Source organism: Lycorma delicatula, chromosome 9 (genome assembly GCF_047948215.1).
Source record: "Lycorma delicatula isolate Av1 chromosome 9, ASM4794821v1, whole genome shotgun sequence".
NCBI lineage: Eukaryota > Metazoa > Arthropoda > Insecta > Hemiptera > Fulgoridae > Lycorma > Lycorma delicatula.
Window position 1 is genome coordinate 2,851,867 of NC_134463.1, and position 19,031 is coordinate 2,870,897.

General features: G+C 29.8%; 1 protein-coding gene across 1 annotated transcript in view; it reads left to right on the forward strand.

Annotated features, from left to right (window-relative positions):
• IRSp53 (Insulin receptor substrate 53 kDa) overlaps window positions 1-19,031 on the forward strand; it is a 1,008,929-nt gene that overhangs the window by 89,483 nt on the left and 900,415 nt on the right. Inside the window, exon 2 of the mRNA XM_075375577.1 lies at window positions 7,599-7,859. Within this exon, the coding sequence (XP_075231692.1) occupies window positions 7,815-7,859 (45 nt within the window). The 5' untranslated portion in view covers window positions 7,599-7,814. The remainder of the gene's footprint in view (window positions 1-7,598; window positions 7,860-19,031) is intronic.

Here is a 19,031-nt window from a genome sequence, read left to right on the forward strand (position 1 = left end):
TTTTTATTTTATTGTCATACACAGAAGAATAGGAGTACATCCTTCTATTTCATATTAATATCTAAATGATAAAGATTGGAAAACAAGCTTATTCAAAAAACTTTAAAAAAATTAATTTATTCCAAATTGACAGTTTTAAAAAATGTAATTAATAAATAAAATAGTTGGGGAACTTACTTTTCCAACTATTTAAATCTTGTTTTATAATAACGATACAGAAACTTTATTGTTGAACCCGATCAATCCTGGTTTGAATTTTTGAATTTAAAAATCCTAACGTAAAAGTTTTCAACCGTAAATAAATTAATCCTCTTACTCAAATTTGGTTTGTGGGCAGAAATGTCTTTTTGATTGTTTGAAGGTTCATGATGTACCCATCCTATCATAGAGGCAGGTCGTGGAGGGCGATCTGATAGGAGATTTAAGTGGCTTAAAAGTTTTTAACTGAATTTATACTTTCTACTGGACTGACTAGATTTTTTTTAGACTAGACTGTTGTTTTAAATTTTATTTGTTATTCTTCTTTAAAATTTTGGCTAATAAAAAATACCTGTTTATTAGTATTTCCTCAAATACTGTTTAGTGTCAATTAATGATTTTATTACTATTATTTCTTTATTTTATTTTCACGATTTTTTTATAATTTTTCTTTACTGTCTACTGATAATATTGTTTTAATCATTAAAATGGCCACTGAAATTTAGATTTTAATTTAATATCTGTAATCAGTTTTTGAGCATAATCTTATTATCCATTTTATTTCTGAGACGGTTTAGAATAGCTTTGGATTAGCTTTAGATTAACTTTCGGTTTAGAATAGATTTGTATATAAATTTTTGTTTTGCGCACAATTTTTACAATATTATTTTTATTAATCTATTTTGTACGTAATTTTTACAATATTATGTTTTCTGATGTATTGTTCACAGTAGATATTAAAATTTTATTTCAATAGATTTAATCCAAGAGCAGTTCAAATAAATATTATATACAACTGTCTGTATGTAAAAGGAATTTCATATACTCGTAATAGAGCGCATAAATCCATTTATATACAGTATAACTTAATTACTTGAATAATATAGATTTATTGTAAATAAATGACTTCGATTACAAAAGTTTAACAAAAAAGAAATGTCTGCTGCTTTTAAAGTAAATGTCATATCGAGAAAATGACATTAATAGGGAATTGAAATCATCAGAAACAGCATTGAAAGAAAAAACGCAATTCCTTTTAATTATTTTAAACTTTCTCTCCTCATTAGGAAATAATCCTATATTCTACTAAAAGTAGTATATGTTGTTTGTATTTTTCTTTTAACTTTGTTAATATATTAGTAACATTAAACTTCTAATTGATTTTTTTTTTGCACATAGACTGGTGTTCATTTCATAAAAAAAGGTTCTTGTAGGTTAGCGTCTTACCTAACACGATATTAACGTAGCCTAACGCTGGCTTCGCTCGATAACCTCATTTTTATTACTAATATTATCTTAGATAATTATTATTTCATTAGAAATAAACGTTTCAATTTTATTTTACGTTTTCCATTTTATTGCTATTACGTGATTTTTTAATTATAACTTGGAAACTTGTATTTTCTTGCTTTCGGTGTTATTTGGTTTTGCTTCATGTTAGTCTGCCGGCATTTAAACTTTACTTCATCGTTTAAGAAGTCGAGCACAGAGACTTCGACGGAGTGGCAGATTGGGGCATGATAAGGCTTTTCGACAATACAGGAAGTACAGAAAGACTATTTGTTTCCAAATTAAGAGTGCAAAGAAGGAGAACTGGATGCTATTATGCGAGGAATTGAATTTTGATCCATGGAAGGAGGTTTACCAAACGTTATGAAACTATTTGGTAGGCATCTGCCGGTGCTTACCGAGGCGCCGCCGAGAGGAGAGCTTGCGAGACTTTTCCCTGCACCGAGCAAGATATGGAATGCCCAACTGATTATAAGAGGAGGTGGTTCACCCTGAGGGAGATTGTCTTAGCTAATACTAGACTCAATAACAGAAAGAGTCTGGAGCCCGACGGGATCCCGGTCGTCGTCATTAAGAGACAAATGGAACAAATACCGGGAGATATTCTGGATATTTTAACCGTGAGATGGAACGAGGATCCTTTCATTTATGTTGTAGAGAGGGCTGATTAGTTTTTCTCCTCAAGGAAAAAAAGGATGACGGGAGGGAAAGCTTTAGGCCCTAATTTTGATGTAATAATATCTCAAAGGTAGTAGAGAGGGTACTTGCCACCCGTATACTAGAACTTAAGCGGGGTGAAGGCAAACACAATAATCAGTGTGGCTTTATCAAAGACAAGTCCACCATTCAAGTAATATCCAGGGTGATTGATTGGGCGGCTGATACAAGGAAAGGCTCCGAGTCCTCCAAGAGGGGGACCTGAAGCATTCCGACTCTAATTTTACTTACTTACTGACTTCCGGAATGCTTTTGGATCGGTCTCATGGACCGCTAAAATGGAGGAGTCCGAAGTTACTTGTCTGATTGGCCGAGTCTAACAATAATTTGTATTATTTCAATCTTCAAAATTCTTTGCAATTATTCAATTAATTGGAGAGCATAATGGAATCTTTGAAGACCGAAGGCGTTAGTGACTATCTGCTGCGTCAGATTGGACAGTACATAAAAGACAGATGGTTGCATGTGGAGTCATTGGAGGGGGAATTCCGTTACCAGCAGTTTGGAAGGGTTCCACAGAGTTCAGTGTTGGGATTCCTGAAGATTGGACTACAACCTGAAGGTCTTGTGGATTTTAAGTTACATTCAAAAAAAAGCTGGAAACTTGTCGAAGGCTTCGCGAGAGAGGTATTAAGAGCCAAGGACGAAGAAGAAAGTAGAAGACGCTTCTAAAGAGCGGAAAGATCACATGCAAAAGCCCTGTGTACAGGTGATGCGGAGCTGTCGCTTGTCCGCGCTTGTGTGGATTTGCGTCGGCGATGATGCACGACAACTGTGGATCCACGGACCTCGAAGGCAACTTCCGGGGCTGCGTAATGCTTAATTGCGGTTCTAGCTCCGGGAGGGGATCTGGTGAGGTGGTTAGGTTAAGTCGGTAGAGCGTAGGTACACATACGCACTTTAATACCATGTAGCGGAACCTGTTGCGAGTCCAATACTTTGTCCGTAACTAGGATTCCCCCAACTCATCAAAAAAAAGCTAACCCGACTCTTAGCCCACCGGGCTATTCTAGTAGTAATTCGTCATCGTAAATCAGCTGATTTAAAAGTCGGGAGTGCTAAGGTTGAAATCCTAGTAAAGGCAACCTAGTAAAGCCAATCCTAGCAAAGGTGTTCTTTGGTGGTTGGATTTCAATTAACCACACATCTGAGGAATGGTAGACTTGAGACGGTACAAGATCACGTTCATATACATATCATCCTCATTCATCCTCTGAAGTAATAATACCTTACGGTGGTTTCAGAGGCTAAACAGAAAAAGAAAAAAGGCTAACCCAACCGATCCAAGTACTTCCCTTTTATACTGATTTGAATACTAGATTGTACATACCCGTGTTCTTTGGTGGTTAGGTTTCAATTAACCACAAATCTTAGCAACGATAAACCTGAAACTGTACAAGACTACACTTCATTTACATTCATACATTTCATCCTCATTCATCTTCTGAAGTAATACCTTACCGTGGTTCCGGAGGCTAAAGGGGAAAAGAAAGACTGTTTGTATCGTATTAGGTGGATCGTTATCGGACAAGTACCAAAAAGAATTTGTGAATACTAATTTAAATTTTATCTTAAATTTTTAATGAAACGAAATATTCGTTTGGCTAAAATCTATTTTTAAAAATATAAAGATTTAAATTTTATTTTATATACGAATAAATATATCCTACCTCTGTCTGTCCGACACTCGCCTTTTCTCTCTCTACGTTGAGTGTGTGTAATTTAATTTGCATAAAAAGCCAGATTATTTTTTTTATTTAATTAATAAAACCTTTATATTTAATTAAAATTCGCACCAAACAATTTTTATTTCGATTTTAATGCGAAAAAACTACCTACTGTGTTTTTTATAAAGTTTTTATTCGGCTGTTAAAAAAAAAGAATATACGCGTAAATCAAATATTTCATTTAATTAAGAATTAGTATATTATATTTGTATTTATTTATTTTTTTAAGGTCTAAATATAACCAGATAAGTTATTATTACCTAAAAACCTCAAGAAAGAAAATACACGTATAAAAGCCTTTATATTTCACTATTAAAAAAATTAAATAATGTAATACTACATTTTTAAAAGAAATGAGAATATATAAAGGACACAAAAGAAGTTTTATAGTTACTATACTGCACAATCTATGAAAAGAAAAAGGGTTACAAATGGACCCCTGCGCCCACAAAAAAAAAATGGAAATATTAAATTTTAAACTGTAATTAGTCGATGAGTGAAAATAGATTCCATCATAAAAGATCAATCCTTGAAAAATACCTAACAGTTCAGTTTTTCAAAAGTTGGATTATGAACGGTTATTTAGCAGGTATACAGGGAAAATCACCAGATGATATGGAGATTCTGTGTTCAACCGCATGTACCACAAATGCAGACGACAAACGATAATGTGATAATAAATCCTCTTCATGGTTATCTTTTCGTACTCATGGTATCAAATTGGAATTTACTAATTATTATTTCTTAAGTCGTTTCAGTTAATTTTAACGACAAATCAAATACTACACTTTCTATATGTTTAGTTGCCTGTTTTACATTATCCAGTAGAGTTTTTATCCTCTGCGCATCCAAATAATTTATTACCAAACTGACTAAACCATGATGTCATAATAGTTAACTAATTAATCTAAACTATCTTTTTAAAAGATTCTGCCATAAGTATACTCTTTTTTTTTGTCATTACATTTCTTCACTTTTTTTTTATCGACCCACCTATTTAACAACATGCTTTTTTATTTCACATTTGTAAAGCCTTTCTTCTTTTTCTTTATGGTTTCTTACTGTCTACGTCGTTACATAAAGAGGTAAATACGACTAAGACACTTTTAATAATATATTTATATTTTTTTCTTGTGCTTGATGATTTCCCCACATAAGTTGCGAGTGGGAATTCGGAAATAGAATTTTGTAGTGTAAAAAAAATGACAAGCCTTAATGGGATTCGAATACGGATGAAAGACCGAGACGCTTTATTATTAAATCCCATATTCGATTGTAGAGGAATTTTTTGCACGAAAGATTTTTTTTATGAAGCTACTTTTGAACATTATTGTCATTCTTCCTCTCTTTGTAATTTTTCTGTTTAACAAAATTTTTACAATTTCTGGTGTGATTTATCATTCCCTTATATCAATGTTTATAATGACAATCCTATTTCCTATGAATTTTCAACCATTTATTTTACCAAATTACTTTAAATCGACTTTTCCCATAAGAAAATTAATTATGATAAATAGCGTAACAAAATCCATAAACAAATTTCTACTTGAGTACCGTTTACTTTTCTTAGCTTTATTCTTTTGAAAACGTCTTAGCAGAAAATATAATAATTGTTATCTTAATAATAACAATTTTTTTACGCAAACGTAAAATTAAAATACTTAGTAAGTTTTCTTTAGCGACTAGTATTATTTTTTGAATTTTTACGTATTTAATAACCCAGATTTAATTAATATTTTTATTACGGTTGCTCACAATATAGACAGTCTTGCTGAAATTGTAACATACGTAATAAATTTATGTCAACTAAAGCTTGGCGAGCACTAATTAAATTGCATTATGACGTAGTCTAGTTTCGATATAATATTTAAAAAACAATAAAATTACTACTGTAAATACTACTATAAAAAAATATTAATATTATATAAATATTTTTTTTACAAAAAAAAAATATATATTTACATAGTATTTAAACAACCGTAAAAAATAATAGTAATTATATCATTTTACGTAATATAATTTTTTAATAGTTGTAATTATCATAACTGAATCACTATATGTCATTATTATTTGTTGTGTAACACATTAAGGTAGATAATTTTTATCATTATTTTACGAGTAATATTATACGGCTTCAACTAATTTTGGATGTAAGTTTTGTATAATGAGATTGATGTGTAATGATTTGATTACATAACTGTGTAGAAATGTATTTTATATGCGAATATGAGCCACATCGGTGAGTGAGTTGAAACTTGATGCTTATCTGTAGATTCTATTAGTTAAGTATGTATTCATAGCGGGAAACTTGATGCTTATCTGTAGAGTGTATTTGTTAATCTAAGTATGTATTCGTAATGCGTTGTACTATAAAAATCCGTGGATTTCCAATTCTGAAGTAGTAAGAGCAACGAAAAATCGGTCCACTTGCACAGAACTGCGCAAGAGATTTTTGTTTTTTATTTAAATTATTTTAATTTAAAACTGTGGAAAAACTGTTTTTTTTTTATTTTTTAAACTTACATGTGTAGTACGAGTATATAAACCTGTTCAAAGAAGCGTTTATCCGGAAGAATACACAGCACTACTTCTGTGTATGTTTTGATAGGACGATATATGTTTATAAAGATCTGTATAATCGCGTTTAATATATGAATATTAATTGCGTTTAATATATTAATGTTTAATTTATGAATAAAACTATATAAAAAACCGTTTTTTGTACGTCATATGTAAACGATTTTTGCAATAAATAAAATGTTTTATTTGTCATATAAAATCTACTTAAAATTTATTTATTTATAGTTTTTTTTTTGAGTTCATCATTTTTTATCCCCCTTCCCTGGAGCAGGACCCGCAAATAAGCATTTATACAACTCCAAGGAGTGCCATCGCCTCAAACTACCTTTTTGTATTTCCCGTTTAGCCTCCGGGAATTACCGTTCATGTATTACTTCAAAGGAAGGATAAACGAGTATGAATATAAATGAAGTGTGATCTTGTACAGTCTCAGTTCGACCATTCCTGAGATGTGTGGTTAATTGAAACCCAACCACCAAAGAACACCGGTATCCACGATCTAGTATTCAAATCCGTAAAAAGGTAACTGCCTTTACTAGGACTTGAACGCTGGAACTTTCGACTTCAAAATCAGCTGATTTGGGAAGACGCGTTAACCACTACACCAAACCGGTGGGTAAGCTTCAAGCTACCTAGTCGATAATTAATGTTCTGCCCAGATCCGGGACTTGGTCTTTTAATTGCACTCTATGCCTCTAATGAGAGGACCCCAAAGAATCCCTCACCGAAACTGCGATCTTACTTTACCCCCAATTCTGAAGACACAAGGGACAGTATTTGAGGACAGTATTTGAAGACACTATTTATTTATAGTTAACGTGATGATTAATAAAATGTAATTTTTTATTATTAATTTATTATAATAGTAATAATAATAATAAATATAATGACTACACTTGTTGAAATGTTTTATCAATTATCAATAACATTCTAATTTTAATAATAATAATATAAATAATGTTACATATTTCTTATAAATATTACATTTAAATGATTTTATTGTAAATATATTTTACATGTATAATCTTATTATTAAATTATAATGTTTATTTTAATATTGATTATTTTAATTTTTGTTTGTTTCAGAAGATGAACTGTAGTGCGGGTTCTTGATGATATATAAAGTTATAAAGACAACCGTTATTCGCGAGTGAGTGTGTATAAATATAAAAAAAATAAATAAATACTTTTAGTGCTTCAGTTTAATTTTTCGTTTTTTATTTTTTATTTTATTTTTGTAAATATTATTATTATTATTAATTTTATAATTAATATCGAGAAAAATTACTAAAAACAAGAAAAATGGAGACGGAGGAGATAACAAAACTTGTGGACGGAATTTATAAGGTAATTAATTTATTAATATTTTTGGTGTATGTTTTATTATTATTAATATTATTATTTTGAATTTTTACAGAAATTTTTTTTTCATTACCTCAAAGAGTTAACGGTTTATTATATAACTTATGAACAAGCTGCGATGGAAAATAGGTTTATACAACTGTACCACTAAAACTTGCCGAACGCACTCAATTTATAGCTGTTTACCCACTCTCACGTTGTACGAGTACATATATATAACCTATAGAGAATATACGTATAGCTTATATCTCTTCCCCCAACATTTACCAGTGAATTTACGATATATCGGCACGAAATATTTTTGTTTTGTTTTTTTTATGAGATTTACTATCAATACTGTCATGTTTTATATCGAAAAAGTTGTATTAAATTGCGTTTGTGTGTGGACTGTGCAATAAAGTTATGTATAACCATTGTCGGTGGTCTACCGTACGTCAGTTCTAAAAAAAAACTGTTATCGTTATTTATATTTTATGCGTACTGTTGTTTTTTTTTATTTAAATAACATGTATAATTATTTTTTTTTATTCTTTTATTAATGTTATAAATTGATTAAATTGATTTAACTGCGACACTTTTTAAGTGTCGCAGTTAAATATTCAACTTCAAGTACTTTTACATGAATAAATATTTACACCGTTTTATTTTGAAATTTGACTTTAAACTCATTCTGTTTTAGTAAACAGGGATAAAATAAATACTTTATCCCGATGAATAATAAAAGTGCGGGATCAAAAATATTTTCAAAGGTATAGATAAAAATTGAATTCCTAATCAACTTTTTATTTACAATATTTGTGGATTACTTTCCCATCTAGCGCTATAGATCGGTTGGCCTTTCTCCAGCGTCGTGCGGCGATTCGGATTGCGGCTGCATACCGCACTGTCTCGGGAGACGCGGTTGGGGTAGTCGCAGGCATTCCCCCGGTTAAAATCAGAGCCATGGAGCTGACCCGTATGCAGGGCGGGACAATGAAGAATGTCGTACGGCAACTGATGGAACAGGTGTGTCCATAAATGTAACATTTATGCACATAGCATCATAAAAAGTAATCCAATTTGTATTATAATCCAATTTTTTCCATATGCAATTTTCACCGGATCTTGCGATTTTGGCACTTAAGAAACCCAAAAAACTAGATGGAAATTTTCCGGATGTTCGTATATATGTGTGTGTGTTCGGTTTCGGCCTATAAATCACCTTATATCCCAAGAACTACTGAACCGATTTTGACCAAGGTCATATTACTTCAATATATAGGGCATTGATGTCATTAAATTTTCAACTTAAAAAATGATGGAGGTGAGGCTGTAGAGCAAGGACATCCTCAGTATCTCGAGATTTTGCCTGATTAAGATCATATTTTACTTACGTATATTTGTTAACAAATAAAAAAAGAATAATATCTACAAAAAAAAAAATTGCGAAATCGCATAACCACCCAAAAAGTGCACTTGCAGTTAGCTGCTATGTTGTGATGATACAGGTGAGCAGTAGAATTAAGTAATGAATAATATTTAGAGTAAAAATGTAACTTGGTCTGGCTGGATCAAAGCTTAACGTATCAGGTACCAAGTCAATCGGGCGACTTGGTACCTGATGCGTTAAGATTCATGGCTACACCAGCTACCGATCGTATAAGTAAAACTGGTTGTATGTAAGTTGGGAAAATACATCAGTTAGTGCCGACCGTCGCTGCTAGTACAGCCACACCCGCGCTAATTAAATAGGTATGCGTGGGTGCGCTTTAGCTAGAATCATTGAATTAAATAAACAAAAAAATATTATATTTAAATAAAATGTTAAATATTTTAAATTGTGTGCGGCTTTAGCCGCATGACGGGAACGTCCTACAACTGTGTTGTCAGCTTTTTTTTTAACACAAATACAATTTCTTATCTTTTTTATGTTCATATTTGAATTTTTAAAGTTTCTTTCGTTATAAATTATATATTTGGATGCAAAAAGTCTTATTTAAAACATATATAATATGTAACATTTTTCAAAGCTCTCATAACAAATACTATTTATTCTTTTATTATTTTTAACATTCCAATTATAATAGAACTTTATGTATCTCAAGAAATATGGAAAAAAAATTTCCGTATAATACTTGACTTCTGGGAAATAAAACAGAAAAATATTGTTATAATATTGTTTATTTTCATTATTATATATCTGTTATATATATATATATACATACAAAATTTATTTTTTTAAATAAAAAACAAATTAAATAATGCAGTTATTTGATTCATTGATAGTGCTCTGCCATTAGGGCAGGTCCTGTCACGGCTGCTGCTCTCCAATTTGTTCTATTCTTTTATTCTTTGTTAACCCCTTTGTTTTCGCATATTTTCCCTTTTACATAATTCTATCCTTCATTTGAAATTTCTTCCTTCCTCTTTCTTTCTTTCCATTCACCAAGCGTTCTATTGCATCCACTAACAAACACCTTCTTCTCATACAATGTCCTAGCCACTTCCTTTTCCTATATTCGATCGCATTTACCATTTTCCTATTATCTCCGATTCCCCTTATTACTTCTTCAATTATTATATTTATCATTCTACGCTACATCCACACCTCGAAAACCTAAATTCGTTTTCTGTCTGCCTTTCTCATCGTCCAAGTTTCAGCTCCATAGAGCATTACACTCCAAGTAAAACATTTCATTAATCTCTTCCTTAACTGTAAGTTTAACTTTCCAACAGCAGTCTTCCGTTCTTATTAAATGACTGCTTACTTCTTGATATTCTTGTTTTAATTTCTACTGTGCAAGTCAGGTTAACAGTTATGATGGTCCCTACGTACTGATATTTCTTCACCGTCTCTAAACCTTTCATTTCCTGTTTTAATGTGAATCCTCTTCTCCTTTTTCACCTAATACCGTACATTTTGTCTTCTTTTTGTTTATCCTGTACCCTGACTTTTGCTAGCTAATAATAATCGGTATAATAATTTAATCGATAATATCAATTAAAATATTATCTAAATTATAGATTATAAAATTTAATAAAAATTTATCTATGATGTTTATTTATTACGTTAATAAAATTAATCTGTGTTCTATGACCTTTATTTAATTTAATCCTTAACATAGATTCGTATTTTTTTCAAGTAGTTTCATTCTCTTTAATAATCATGAAAATGATATTATTTAGGCAGGAAAACAAAACACTGATAACTGTTTATATAGGACAAAGACAAAGTAAAAACTAGAAGTCAATAATTTATTTATTACTATATACTCATAGTAAAAAGATGTCAGTGGAATTAGTAGAGATAAGTATTACAACAAAATGAAAACCAACAAATGAAAAAAATAAAGAAAATTTCACAAAAAATGCATTACAAAACTAAATAAATAAACAATTTTTTTCTGCATAATATAATAAAAGAATATTTTTACCTGTGCTTATATATATATATATATATATATATATATATATATATATTAACCCACTCTCACAGCTGTACACATAACCATATAATTTTTCATAAAACACATATAGATATAGGTGTTCCATAAGTTTCCAAATTTTTTTTATGAAAACCGTTTTTATTTAATTAATATGCTCTATATAAGTGCCATTATTTTGAAAACACATTTCGTGTTTATGTTTTAATTTGTGCTTGTAATGGCGTTGCTGATACGTTCTTTGAGATGATTTATATTTTGTATCTTGTTTACTTTTCCCGTGTATAGAAACTTATGTAGCTCTTATCAGTAGCTCTTTCGTTTGCAAAGCATTCCTACTTCGCACTTCCACTGATACTGAATGTGTGACGCAACTGGCTGCACTTGCTTCCGGTTACTTGTCTAAAAAACATAAAATAAAAAAATAAAAACGAGGTACGGTCATTTCCTATTGGTGGTGTTTGTCGAATAACATTAAGAATCGGTAAAAATACATTCCTACCCGTACCAAGAAAGATAACCAAATATAATACTATTTTTAAGATGGAGGATGACTATTTTGAAACCCGTATTTTTCAGAAAACAAAGTTATGGGTCCTGTACTGACCAAACTGTTGCTCCTGCTGGGCCAATGGTTGTTTATATCAAAAAACTTTACTTAGATAAGTTTTAGGCCCTTATCCAAAGAATAGTAGCAACTTTAAACAAATTCGATATTTTACTTAATAAGAAAGTTATAGTGATATTTTTTTTTTTGGTTTTAGTCATTCCTTGGCGTAAGGATTGGTCATATCAAAACTTTCTACAGACATTTTAGGTATTATTTAGAGGACTAATGACCACTTTAAACCGGTTCTATCCTATTAAAGAAGATATGATTGTTTTTGTCTTCAACACCTTTTTTTTTCCACCCCCTTAGCCAATAGTTGGTGATATCAAAAACTTTTTCTTACATACGTTTTAGGCCCTTATCCAATGAATCGTAGGAACTTTAAACGAATTCGATATTTTATTTAATAGAAACGTTAAAGCAATATTTTGTTTTTTTTTTTTCGAAAAAGCCACCAAATTTCCGATTTTGGCTGTTCGACGGAGATTTTGAGTCGAGTTTTTTTTAGGGAACAATTTGAAAGTGATTGGCGCAAAATTACGGCATTTATCGTTTCTACAAGAAAGTGAAATATATATATATATATATATATAAACTTTTTATCTGATGGTGGTTTTGGGTCTGGGGGATGTGAAACGCGAAATGTCGAAATTTTCCGGAAGTCGAATCACGGTACCCATTACAATAGGCAGCTTTCTTATGAAATCTACCTAAAAAAGAAAAAAAAGAAGGATGTAGTATAACTTTATCTTTTTTATAATTTTTAACTCGAAAATAACTTGACAAATTTTAATAAAATTTATTTCATTAAAGTTTGTTAAGCCAAAAGAATGAGTACTTAACTGTACAAGTATTATTAAGGCTCAACATTTTTAAAAATATTTAAAAAAAAATATAATGTGATAAATGTATTTTAAATGTGAAGATGCTATTTTAATACGGTTTTTCGTAGTTAAAAATCTTGATATAAATTAAATGATTTTCTTCAGTTTTTTTACCGTTTTATAGTAGTTTTATTTTGCAGTGATAAATATTCCTTTTTATTTTCAGAAAAAGTTAATAAATTAAATTAATTCCGCAATTCATTCCTTATTTACGAAATTAATTTAGCTCGGTATTTTCTTGTATTTCTTATTTGTATATTTTCGTTTAATTAAATTAGATTTATTATTAGTAGCTTATATTTTCCTCATTTATTACCCGAACGATTACCGTCTTTTCTTTTTTTAAAAGCAATTGAGAGATATAAGCTAGCATATATGGTATCAGAATACAATCTTAATTTTTTAATAATTTCTTTTTTTTCAATAAAATTTATATCGTAATTTATGCTGTATAAAGAAAGGAATGATCAATTTTAAATAATGTTATTTCATTTTTATATAGACATTTTTCTTGTGTAAATTTTCAACTACCAATGTCTTTCTTGAAATATCAATCGTTCAAGAAAGGCGTAAATAAAAGTTAATTCTATTAAAACTTCGTCTAAAATTATTTTTAGAAAACATGCAGACTAATAAGTTAATATATTCTACAAAACGTTATATGCGTGGCTGTTTATGTTTTTGTGTGTCTATATTCTTGATTATAAAATAAAATTATTTATATATCACAGTATTAATTCAAATGATTATATGTTTATATGATTTTGTGTACTATTAAAGTGGATAATTTGAAATGTTTAATTAGGTATCTTTTATTTTGATTAACAGTTATTTGATTGGTTTGAAGCATTTCTCTATACTTTTGTTTACAATAAGAATGTCTTTATTGTGCAGTTGATCGTAAATTATTCAGCGCATTTTAGGTGTTAATAAAAAAATAACAAACCAATGTATTTGCTTGCCTGTTTTATTGTTGCCAGGTTTTTGTACAACACTTGTTAACTTCAAACAAGTTTCACATGTGCATCTTTAGTGGCACGTAAAATGTCTAGATTGCATACAATTTCACGTTACATATTACGAAGAATATCTGAAGTTATTCCATTTATTACATCTTCGATTCTTCTTTTTAATTCATTGATTTGACAACCTTCGTTGCGTGAACCCTGTCTTAATCAAACCCCCCAAAAAAGAAAACGTGTAGCGTTACATCTGGGAATCGAGGTGGCCAGGGAATTAGTTCATCACGGCCAAATCAACATTCAGAAAATTTTTTATTTAGGTGTTCCTGACATATAAACCCCAGTATGGTTGTGCGCCATATCATTAGAAGTAAAGGTTGGGTTGTCGATGTTCAATTCGTGGTACTGCATACTCCTGTAACATGTCTACATAACTAGTGCTTGCAAATGTTGGGAATAGTCCGATCACTTCATACGCGGTCAACGAACACCAGATTTTCGGGCTATCACGTTGTGTTTGTCGACTGGCATGAGGGTTTTCGTTACCCCAAATTCGACAATTAAGGTTATAACGTGATCAGGAACATAGAAGGTAGCGTCGTCACAGAAGATTACTTTTTCTAAAAATGCATTATCTTTGTTCTCTTCAATAAGATTGTCCTCGGAAAAATTGCAAAAGTTTGGTTTATTGTCACCTTCAGTTGCATGCATAAAGATTTAGGCGCTTGCGTAGAACCTTTATAATTGTCGATGTGGTATTCCCAGTTTTAAATTCGTACGACATGTCGATTTATTTGGGCTTCTCTGAAAATTTTTTCGTACACGATCTACAACTTCTTCGGAGATGTCTATCAACATCCCGTTTTTGTGTAAAACAGTTACTGTATCCTTAAACTGCTAATACAACGTTTAATATAATTTTTATTAAAGGATCACGTCAGTACTAAACGAAAATGTCTATGAACATTAGTAAGACCTGCTTTCATTAAACATTAATTTGCACATCGCTTTCTTCTGCACGGTATCCGTTGCTCAATTGACGATACCCCTGTCGTTACAACACGCTGGCGTATTTATTCGTGGTCATCGTTGAATCTTATCCCACTATTACATAAGAAACAACGTATTTTTCGTTTGTTTCTTAAAACCGCGGAAACTACTGAACAATCATTACAAAATTTTAACTTTCTTATGACCCCCGGAATGTTTACTTACCGCAGTTCAAACCTCACCAATCTCACTACTTTATAAATCACAAATAATAAAAAAGATTTAAATAATTAACCTACGACTTGTTTTACTAAATTTGGTATCTATGTTTAAATCGATTATTTTCTATGCCATATCGTTTTCTTAAGTTGTGATGTAATTTACTAAATTTAATGTCATTTTCTATAAAAGATAAATTTGTATTATTATCATTATATACGTAAAAACACTTTAATTGATGATTAAAATTAAAGGGAATGACGACTATTTATATATTTAACAATGTTTTGATGATTTGAGAAATATTGAATTTTTGTATCGATAAAGAATTCTTCAGTAAGTTATTATGTGTTTTACTAAATTTCATATCATTATCTAATCTGGTAGCAATTCGCAAGAGCTAACCATCACGCAAGTAAAGTAGCACTCTGTAGATTTTTATCTGGTGAACTAAGAAGTTTCATCGGTGTAAGTCATACATATAATCGGCATAGTTCGACTTTAAATTTGACATTACTATTTTCATAATACATAGGTCGACGAGATCATATATATGAAGAAGCACTGCTACGGCTAATAAAATTTATGATCTTTGAATCTACGGCAAAGAATTGAAGAGCAACGTAAACGCTCGGCTCAGAGAGAGTTCAATCTTCGAGAAATATGTTAGGTCTCAGATAAACCTGAAATTGACTATCTAAATTTAAAAGTTATTCAAATAGATAACATGATTAAAATATGTTATCATTGCAATGTAATGGAATGATGAAACTCTTAAACTTTGCTTTCTAGGGGCAAAGTAATTCTCAAAAAACTGCAAAATCCTACTGATTCCATTAAAAATTTGATTTTGGGAACACATCCTTTATCAAAACATTCTATTTTATCCGGTAAATTGTGAGTAGCGATAACTGAGAGCAACAGCCACACATAATTACTAAAACTTTATTTCAAATTATTGAAGTTTTAGACGTATAGAACGGGGACAAAGCCGCTACGGGGGATGCTAGTATCCTATGTATTCAATCGTCTGTTGTTTCATATTGTCTAATATTTCTCGTTTTCCTGTTAATATATTCTACATTTTCTTTTAGAACTAAATTTAATTCTATTGTACTTACGAAAATATACCGTTTCACTATACCTCTTTCCTTTTTGGTTACAAAACTTTTTAACAAACACATATCTTCTCCAATTCATTTTAATTAAATCTTCTTCATCTTTTACTTTATTTACCCAAAAAATTTTTTATTTTTATCCATATTATTATATTTTTAAATCTACATTCTTTATTATTACTTATAAATCGCCCGATAAGCAAGCACTATACGTCATACAAATATTTATTGAAATTCTTTTCTTATTTCTAAATCTGTATTTTGTCATAAAAATTTTACTAGATTGTGTGACTTTTTTTATTATTGTAAATTTATCACATAAATAACAAAATTTGACAACATTTATTATATTCAATTTTTTTTTAAATAATTAATCTATACCCTTCATTACATGCCTTTAAATGTTAAAATATTAAAAAAAAGATTATTTCGGATAAATCGTATAAAAGAAATATAAAAAAATAAGTTACACGCTTTATAATAAAAATATTACTAATATTTTATTGTGATAAATAAAATCAATGGTTCAGTTAAATTTTACTTCATTGTACGTGCAAGGAAGTATTGTAATCGCGAAAAAAATCGGTTTTCAGATTTCAACAGAAATATCCATTTTGACCATCCCTGAATCCATTTCACTACTTTCGGCGTGACTGTACGTACGTATGCCTCGCAAAAACAATTAGCCGTTGAAATGTTGAAATTTTGGGTTTAGGACTGTTGTAACATCTAGTTGTGCACCTCTCCTTTTGATTACAATCGATTTGACCGAAAATGTCCAAAAAAGCCCAAAATCAATTTTTTTTGGATTTTGGTTTTTTCTCAACTGCCTGATTGGGAAATTTTTAACGATATGTCATAAAAGGTACTTATTTTCATTGGTTCCAGAGTTATATACAAATAAAATTTAAATTAATGAAATACTTAGATCTTACTAGGGGAAGGTATAGCTGTTCACATTCCACTTCGTTTCCTTTTTTTTAATTTAAATATATTGATTTATTAATAATTATTAACCTCTGATTGATTACAAACAAATTTTTACGATAAATAATTTTCCATAATAAAAAAAAATATATGAAAAAATCAGAAATATTTGTGAATAAAATTTTATTACTTTTCTTTTTTTTGAAAAAAGTATATATAATAATTTAATCGGCGTACAAGGAAGTCATGTGGTGTCCACATCAGATTTTTTATTTATTACAATTGGCAATTCAAAGTGTACAAAGCGATTCTGCATCGTAAAAATTCCACAAGTTATAAAATTTATGCAAGTCTTACGTTTAAACAGCGTAACACCATTACATCAGTATTAAATGATTTTTTTTTCTGTTTTATATCGTTTGTTACTTTATCTGAGAAAAAAGTTATTACTTCCGTTAACTAGACCCTTTTTACCGTAATCGTTTTGAATATTTTTTTTTTTTTACTGTTTCTTTATGAATAATATATTGTTCAAGCGTATTTTAATACCGTATATCTTTTACAGCTCTATATATATATATATATATATATATATATATATATATATTATTTTATTCTTATACAACGCAATTCTCTTTTAGTAAAATAAATTAATTCACTATGGTACTGTAGGAACAAAGCTGAATATAGGCTACGATTAGATTTGTTGTTTCTTTTCTTTTTTCTTTTTTTATAAATAAAATAAAAAAAAAAAAGGTTAAAAGTAGTGAATGAAAAAGAAGTTAACGTTCGTCCTTATCATACTTTCTCTCATTCTTACTTACTCATCGTATCTTTCTATTCCTACCATCTTTCTTTAATATACCTGTTGTCTCTTTCTCACCTCCCGTGAGACGCGTATATCTCGGTACCAGTATCGCCGCCGTCTCAAACGTGGCGACCCCATTAACCCACATCGTCCTTTCAAACCGTTTTCTCGTTTCTACGAGTAGCTAGCTAGCTACCTTCCATTCCATTTTATCCTATCATCCTACCGCATTTCAAACCTCTCTTTTTTATTTTATTCTCCCTTTTAATACCACGTTTCCCTTCCTGTTTGTAAGTAATTGAACAAGCCAAATAAATTACACGGTTTCGGCAATTACTCAATTTATTACTTTTTGGTTCTTTTTCTTAAATTAGAAGCTTCAATTATTTTTATCTCGGTTTGATTTCTCAAGAGGTTAGCAAAAATTATGTTTTATTAAACAGTAACAATATACTGTCTATTTTAAATGGTTTTTACGAAATATTTTACAATATTTAGTGTTAATAAGTAAATGTATGCTGTCTTTTGAAATTTGTTCTTTTTTTTAATTAAGCCGTTTCATACGAAACTGTGACGAACTAATTTAATTAATTAATAATACTTATTTTATAAGTTTCTTGCTATATTGTTGTAGAACAGTATCGTTCTGGTTTTTATAATAATTTACTTTTATTTTACAATATTAAAGAATTAATGTTAGATCTAACTATAAAAAAAAAAAAACTTTTCATGTCAATCTGGTTGCGTTTATGAATTGATATTTTAGGAAAATAATTAAAAGTAGTAATTTTTTGGGTACTTGTTAATATAATTTCATATTATGGTATTTCCACAATAAGATCATGTTAAAAAAATATCTACGGAAACTGTAACGGAGTAGCATTCAGGGAATATTGTATAATTGATATTTGAATAAAATATTAACTTTAAAGTTATGTTTAATAATCTGATTCCAGTTAACAGAAGTTAAAAAACGTTTGGTGAAATTTCATTCCATACTCTTATTCTATTAAGTTTTTTTTTTTTTAATTTATGGAAGTTTTTTATTTCATTTTTGGGGAGATTTTTAAGAGTCTCCACCTTTTTAAAGCTTTTTTCAACCCTAATTCTTTCAAAAACTTTTCATATTATAAATGTTGTTGGATTATTTTGCCAATAACGGTTTTAGTAACATTTAAAAAGATTAGTTTTAAATTCGAGATGTCGAATAGATTTAA